The 7,561-nt window shown below is 34.8% G+C and overlaps 1 protein-coding gene across 1 annotated transcript; it reads left to right on the top strand.

Moving 5' to 3' along the window:
• Positions 1-4,407: 4,407 nt before the first annotated feature.
• LOC102220096 (C-C motif chemokine 25-like) lies at positions 4,408-6,490 on the top strand. Its single transcript, XM_005806293.2, has 5 exons — positions 4,408-4,478; positions 4,996-5,081; positions 5,466-5,583; positions 5,672-5,774; positions 5,868-6,490. The coding sequence occupies exons 2-5, from the start codon at positions 5,018-5,020 to the stop codon at positions 5,892-5,894; spliced, it is 312 nt and encodes a 103-aa protein (XP_005806350.1). The 5' UTR covers positions 4,408-4,478; positions 4,996-5,017; the 3' UTR covers positions 5,895-6,490.
• Positions 6,491-7,561: the final 1,071 nt, after the last annotated feature.

Here is a 7,561-nt window from a genome sequence, read left to right as displayed (position 1 = left end):
GGTTGCTATGTAGGTAAAGGTGAAGTGCCTGTTGAATATGACTTAACAATTGGGAGCTCATTTTCCAGACACCAAAAAACATTAACTTGGGCTGATTTTAGAGGCAGAACTTCAATTTGCTCTATCTGACCAAGTTGAAGTACAAAATCGTGCAAAATGTGAATTTTGCATAATATTTTCACTTTGACTGCTGACTGTGAAGTTTCGTTGCATGTTAGAAATAAGGTAAAATAGGAAAAATTTCCCCTAAAGTTTAGAGATCATCAAAGTAAGGAAGGAAAGCTAAAAAATGACAAAGGCAATGAATGAGGAGAAACATCTGGAAGCTTAGTTCACAAGTTAAAAGGTAAGTTGGAGGTGGCAGAAGCAGGAAGCTATCAAGAGCTGCCACCAGGTTCCCTGAGGTGAAAAACCCTCAACTGACAGCAAAAGACCTGCAGCAAGACTTGTTGGCAGCAAATGCTGAGGTTTCAGCTTTCAGCTCCTAAACAATGAAGGGCTTCATGCGTCATCTCCAAATGATAAACCACTTACGGTACTGACCCAAAGGTGTGAGAAAAAATCAGCTCATGAATCAACAAGCCAAAAGTAAAAAGATTTTAGGTTTGTAATCAAAATTGGAAGTTTTTCCTTCTTTGGACTGGCAATGTCTGAAAGAGGAAAGAAAGTATTTGCTAAAAAAGAACACCATGCCTACAGGAAAGCACGGTGGTGGCTCTGTGATGCTCTGGGGCTGCTTTGCCTCCTCTTGCCTTGGAAATCCGCAAGACGAATTCAGTTAGATGTCAGGAAATCCTGGAAGAAATCCCATTCTGTCTGCCATGAAGCTGAAATTTGGGTGTCATTGGACCTTCAAGGAAACTTTAGAAAATCTTGAGATGTGGATAATATTATTAAATGTTGCCATGACAACACCAGGTTCAAAATATGCTTATTTTTTCTTTCTTCTCTTTCTGATCTGTGCTTCCAACTACATGTGACCTTTAACATTTTTGGCAGTGTCATTTGTGGCTGGTGTGAGCTTTTGCTGCCCTACTGGCTAAATATTTTATCAGCATAAAAAAATACAACCTTCAAGACTATGTTAGCCAACAATTGGGAAACTCAAAGCAATCCTTTGTGACGTAAATATTGTGCATACTGATATCTTATGATATTTTCTTGATAGCTCTCCTTTAAAGGACTCCAATAATCCCAGACATATCTCAACGTCCTGGAAGATACTAAAGTGTCCATCAGAGTCTTGTGACTCATAAAACTTTCCAGTAGGATTTGAAAGAAAGGCAGTTGCAGCACGCAAATCCAGGAATATTAGTGAACCGGCTGCTAGAGTCTGTGTCTGGCTCTGAATCCCACTGTCAGCAACTTATTACTATACAAGGGCGCTCTAACATGCTCGTCATGAAAGACTTGAATAATTTTGAGACTATAGAAGTCACTGGAAGTGATATTCTGTGTTGAATTTGGAAAACTCTGCTGAATGTAGCTATTTCAATTGTTTTAGTTTAGTTTATTTTATCCAAACAGCTGCTAATTTATATATTTTGCCACTAAACCTGCTTTGCAGTGGTTGCTTGAATCATTTCAGATCCATCTGTACACCAATAGCTTCTGAATAACAAAGGCAGGGCAAATGTGATGACAATCGAGTGAGATCTAGGTGTGAGGAAAGGTGGAAAACTAGGCCAGAAGAAACACAGCGAGCTTTTCAACACTAGAAATGTGACAGAGAAACACATTACACCCAGTTACTTGTCAAAATGAAGCTGAGCTGTCAGAAAGGGTTTGTAAAGCTTTACAATATGAACAAAATGTCAAGTAGGAATGCTATGATTTAATAATAAAACAACACATAAAATGAGCTTTAAGATTAGCTGTCCTAGCATTTTTATTATAACAGATAGAGGCTAGTAAATCTAAATCTGAACTGTTACTCAAAATATTATAGTTCAAACAAAATTTTACGTATAGGGAAGAAACTTCTTGTACGCTAGCGATGAATAATTGACGGCTCTTATTATTAGGCCAATTGAACAATCAAATGACGAGATAACCTGCAGCCTTTATGAACCCATAAAACATTTGCGCAACAACGTTTGGGAACTTCAAACCAATAAAAGTAAATAAGTAACAAACAAACTTTCACAAACTCTGCGCACTATTCTCTGTGCCTCGCCGTATGTTTGAAACTCTGACCGATGGAACTTGATGCGTCTCACTTCTGGGAATAAAATTCATAAAAATGAAAAGAAAACTAAAAACAAACAGCTGCAGGACCTCGTTAAAATAAAAGTAAAAACTTGGCACTCATATTACCAGGGTAAAGTTTGCGCAGCAAAGTAAAAAAATGAAAGTACGATTCGTTCAGCTCAACATTCACTTTGATTTCTCTGGAAATCTTGAATTAGATCTTATGTGGGCATATGCATAATGCTATGCTACATGTATATGCTATTTAAAACAACACCTTCAACATTAAGTCATAAATTCTAGTGAAAAGTAATTCAAATTTATCATTCCTGGTCAGTCATGCGAACTGGAGGATATTGCCAAAAGATGTCATTAAAAATGTAAGTAACCTGTAGCCTACAGCTCTAAGAATACTTTAAAAGGAAGTTGTATCTGAAAATCTCAAAACAATAAACAATATGCCAATCAACGAGAAGTGGGTGGATTACCACAGAGACTATTCTCGAGTAAGAGTAACACTACTTCAACAAATCTTTACTCAAGTAAAAACTAGCCGTCAAAAAAATATTCAAGTTATAGTAAAAAAGTAACTGAGTAACTCATCGTGACATCACTGACCACTACAAATACAGTAGTTAACATAATAACAAAGAAAGACATAAATCATAAATTTAACATTAACAGTGTTTTTATCTCTGGATAAAACTGCAAAAGTTGCTATTTAGGGCCCCCAGAACCCCAGGGGCCTCCCATAAATGTTTACATTTTTACACAGACCATAGATCTAAGATTTTTATATTTGCCCATGAGAATTTGAATGATGTTAAATTTGATTTGATTTTACCATAGACAATACAGTAAAAATATTTTAGATTGCCTAAAATGGAAACAACTCTTATTCTGCTTAAGGTCCCATACAACCTTGAGCCAGCACTGGGAATAAATAAAATACATTTTTAATAATCCAAAGCAACCTTGAGTAATTTTACGTATACTGAGTTTAATGTTTACAGACTCAGTTATTGATTGGAAATGTATGGATTTACAGGTAATTATTAAATGTTCATGTTGTAGGTTAAATAATGTTAGGTGTGAAGTTAAGTAGTTGAAGTTTTGATTCCTAACCTAGAGCGAAGTTGTGACAGGTCAGGAATTACCTCAACGTTTACTGTAATTTATGAGATGTTTATCATCCAGATGCTGTTTTTAACTGGAGTAAAAAACATAGATACCTGTGAAACAATCAAATACAAAAAAAAAATCCTTTAAAGTTCTACTAAAATAAGTAGTTTAATTTTGCACTAAAGTATTTCTTTATTTTTTACGTTGTACAAAATTAGTTTATGAAAAGTCGGACTGGTTAAAAAATGTTGCATGGAGAGTCCAAATGAGAATCAGTGGGAATTAAATAATAACTCTGATTCTGCTGATTCTGTCTGAATTTAAATGGGAAAACTTTGTGTTATAGCAACAAACATACACAAGGAAATTCAAAAACTTTACAGAAAAAAGGACAAAAACTACTTTAAAGACAAAAAAATGCTCAAATAAAACATTTAAATGTAAGCATTGCTGTAAATAGTTTAGAACTGGTAAAACAAATCAGTGAATGTTGTTTTTTATTTTATGTTTTGAAATTGCGTAGTATTTACGACGAAACTTTGCCCTTTCTGTTCAGAATGTTACTTTTTATCCTGTTTTTATATGTTTTACATCCTTATCTTTGTGTAAATCTTCATACTTTGATTGCCTGTCACTTTGATGCTTTTGCCCTGGAATTTCCCCACTATGGGACAATAAAAGATATTTTTCTGTCTTAAGGCTTTTGCCTTATACTGTATAAATGTTATTTATTTTTCACTTTCTGTACTTGGATGCAAATGTTTCTCTTTTTTATTTTACAGCCCTTAAACTTTGGAAAAGTGAGTTGTTGTCTTTCTCTTTATGCTGCCCTAAGATGACTTTTGTTGTCATTTACTAATGAACTAAATTGAGCTGAATGCATTTATGAGTTTATGAATCTTTTAAGTAACTATTGCACGTATTGGAAAAAAAATCAATCAATCTTTTCTATATTTCTCAGAGGTCACGTCTGAGAAAATGCACAAACACACCAGGGACACTTTGAAACTCATAAGCCATCCTATATAAAGAAAAAAAACCCTGATAAGTACAAAGGTGACACTGCTGGCGTTTTGCCAGCACAGACGTCTTATAAAGAGAAGTGCCTGCACAGGTTTGGTAGACACAAGACGAAGGAGCTGCAACTGACACTGATAGCATCACAGGTGAGATATTTTAGGGTTAGAGTTAGTTCGTCTTTATTTTTCTAATCATATTCAATGTTTTTGTTTTGATTAGTTGGTTGTTCATTTCACTATACTAAGAGGAAACAAGAATTGCCATCATTTGCAGGATGTAAATGTTTAGTAAAATCATTAGGTTCATTATCCAAATCCACAGGAGAGAATAGGAATTCTGGGTGAATGTTTTGCATCCTAATTTGTTCTGAAAAGCAACTGTAAAAAGTTAGTTTTGACATAAATGGAATATCAAGAATGCATAATTATAAAAGAATAAAAAGCAAACGTACTTGTCTTTTAGAGGCATTTATATAACAGAAAATTTTCCCCATAATCCAAAATAAATTACTTTGTTGATTCAAGGTGTGACTGGCAGGTGTTAGACAAAGACTGACATTTCTGCATTTGTCAAAAGTTCAAGGTTTATTTGGGAATGTGTGGGTGGAACAGAGCTGCAGTAATAACACTGATAAGGCTGATTGCGTTGATTTTTTCTTTCCAGATTTGCCTCCACTGACTTCACCATGCGGTTCAACACGCTGTTCTTCCTGCTGATTCTTTCTTGTCTCTGCTTCACTTTGGCACAAGGTAAAGAGTTTATCAAACAAACAGCTGGTTTCTGGAAATAGTGTTGCATATCTAGCATGCAATAAAGACGTAATCAGGGTTAATAAGTTTGGTTTATTGCTAGAATACTGGGATGGGTAGATGTGACTTCCTGTGTCTTTACTGCTGACTTTACAACCTTATTAAACATCCCCACATTTTATAGATAGCATTGACTATCTATAAAATCTATCTGTAGATTTTATAGATAACTAAGTTAAACTTAGTTAACTAAGATTAACTAAATTAATCTTAGTTGATTAACTAAGATTAATCAACTATAATGTTTCTACAAATTTAGCATAAAAGTTGTGATGTTTTTCTAATTTGGCGGCTCTGAATTGAAGTTGATTTATGATATTTTAGTGTCCTACGAGGACTGCTGCCTGAAGTATGTGAAGAATCTCGCCAGCAACGTTCAAAAGCACGCAGTGAGCTACAGACGCCAGAAGACAGATGGCGGCTGCAACATCCCTGCCGTAATGTCAGTTTTCCAAACACAAAACGGTTATTTTGAGTCAGATCTAATCACCTGAACCAGAACCTCACCTGAACTCTTCACCTTCCTTTAGCTTCATCATGAGGAGGGGACGCAAGTTTTGCACAGACCCCAACGAGAAATGGGTCAAGGAGCTTGTGCTGAAGATTGATGAGAAGAATAAGAATGAGAAAAAGGTAAATATAGGAAATATTCTTCTACTTGAAATCTGCAAAGAGGTATGTCGTAAAGAAACATTTCTAAAAGTTCAGATTTTTCTGTCCTTGCAGCATTTGAAGCATCCGAAAAGAGGCTGAAGAGGACGGCTCCCCACAGCGACACCACCTTTAATCTTCCTGCTGTTTGCAGTTTTATTACCGAGCAAAGAGCGGCTTTTACGGCGATTTTATGGAGTCTGACTGGAGGTCAAAGTCAGGAGGCTGGCCAAGAAAATGTTGCAGCTCTGCTTTTGCTTTCGCTCAGCATTAACATAACAGGTCAAAAGCTACTCTAGAGTTGCAGCTGCACTTTGTTGTTAACAAATGGACTTTTTAAGCTGATAGGTGACTACAGAACATATTCACAGACCACACATTTCAATGCATGGCTACTTCGGCAACCGTTTTCATTCCATCAAACATGAAATAAGCTGTTTGATTATAGAAATAGTGATGGAGAGTAAATTATAAGTGTTCATACAATATTTAATACATCTGCAGTGTCTACACATTTCATTTAAGTAATTATATGACTGGAACTGTAATTGCTTTTTTAAAGTTTGTGCCATAGAAAATGAGAAGCTTTGTCATACTTTAATTTAGATTTTTTTTAAGTGTCCTTCATTTCATACCTTTGTGTACAGGTTTTATAGCAAATTATGTGTTCTAATAAAAAATGAAATTATAACATCTCACATGGTGGTGTCTATGTGTCAAAAATGATTAAAGATGCTCACACACAGACTGGTGTGTTTTGGTGCAAATTTCGCAAATTAACCACAGTTTAGAGTAAAGGTGAAGGTGACGACTTCATAAAGAGAAAACTGTATACTGGAGAACACCGTCCCAATTGTGAAGTACGGAGGTGGCAGTATTATGTAGTGTGGGTTTTTCCTGCAGGAAAGGCTGGTAACTTAAACTTAAACATTATGCAGAAATATCAAAGCAATATCTCAAGACATGAACCAGGAAGTTAAAGCTTGGGCCAAATAGACGACGAGTAACCCAGCAAATTGGTTACTAATTGCTGGCTATAAATTTGACCCAGTTACACCAGTTCTGTCAGGAGGAGTGGGGCAAAACTCCAGAAAACTACTGTGAGTTATTTTGGTAGGCTGTAAAGAAATACTAAAGAAACATAAGTTTATTTTGAAGAAAGTTTATAAAATAAACTTGTTCATTATTTTGACATTTAACAAAATTTGTTAAAATTTTGTTATTTTAACAAATCTTTGTTTTTTTTGTTATTTGTTAATTTTGACATTTTAACAAATGTCATTGTCTGACATTTCTTAAAATGTCAGACAATGAGAAAGTGTGTGCAAATATTTCAGCGACATTTGAGTTGAATATGATCAAATAAAGAAATATTTCTTAAACTGTTTGATTCATTGTCTTGAAAACTTTTCATTTCTTGATATGAATGTTTGATTTAAATCAACTTTACAGAACACAAGACTCTTCACGTCGTTATCCACTAATATGTAACTAGTCGAGTCATAAAAGTGTTTTGAAATACAATAATGTAGGGAATTACATTGATAAAATAATACAATAAAGCACTTAAGTTTGAGTTTAGGTAACATATTTACTCTATTATTTACTCTATGACTCTACTGCAACAGGCTGAAGCAGAGCTTTTGTTCATTGTGAAATCAGCATCTCCAGTACGTTGCATAAGGATTCATAGAACCTTGAACCTTTATAACTACAAACCTCATTGTATTTTATTTGAGTTTTATATGATAGAACAACACAAATTATAA

This window comes from Xiphophorus maculatus, chromosome 6 (genome assembly GCF_002775205.1).
Source record: "Xiphophorus maculatus strain JP 163 A chromosome 6, X_maculatus-5.0-male, whole genome shotgun sequence".
Classification (NCBI taxonomy): Eukaryota; Metazoa; Chordata; class Actinopteri; order Cyprinodontiformes; family Poeciliidae; genus Xiphophorus; species Xiphophorus maculatus.
Note: the sequence above shows the minus strand (reverse complement) of the source record. Positions and strands in the feature narration are given on the sequence as shown.

What these genes read in the sequence shown, in the direction of transcription:
- LOC102220096 (XM_005806293.2), top strand. Translation starts at nt 5,018, where the DNA reads ATGCGGTTCAACACGCTGTTCTTCCTGCTGATTCTTTCTTGTCTCTGC. An exon ending in TGCAACATCCCTGCCGTAAT is followed by an intron (nt 5,584 to 5,671) that starts GTCAGTTTTCCA and finishes ACCTTCCTTTAG; the next exon opens with CTTCATCATGAGGAGGGGAC. An exon ending in AGAATAAGAATGAGAAAAAG is followed by an intron (nt 5,775 to 5,867) that starts GTAAATATAGGA and finishes CTGTCCTTGCAG; the next exon opens with CATTTGAAGCATCCGAAAAG.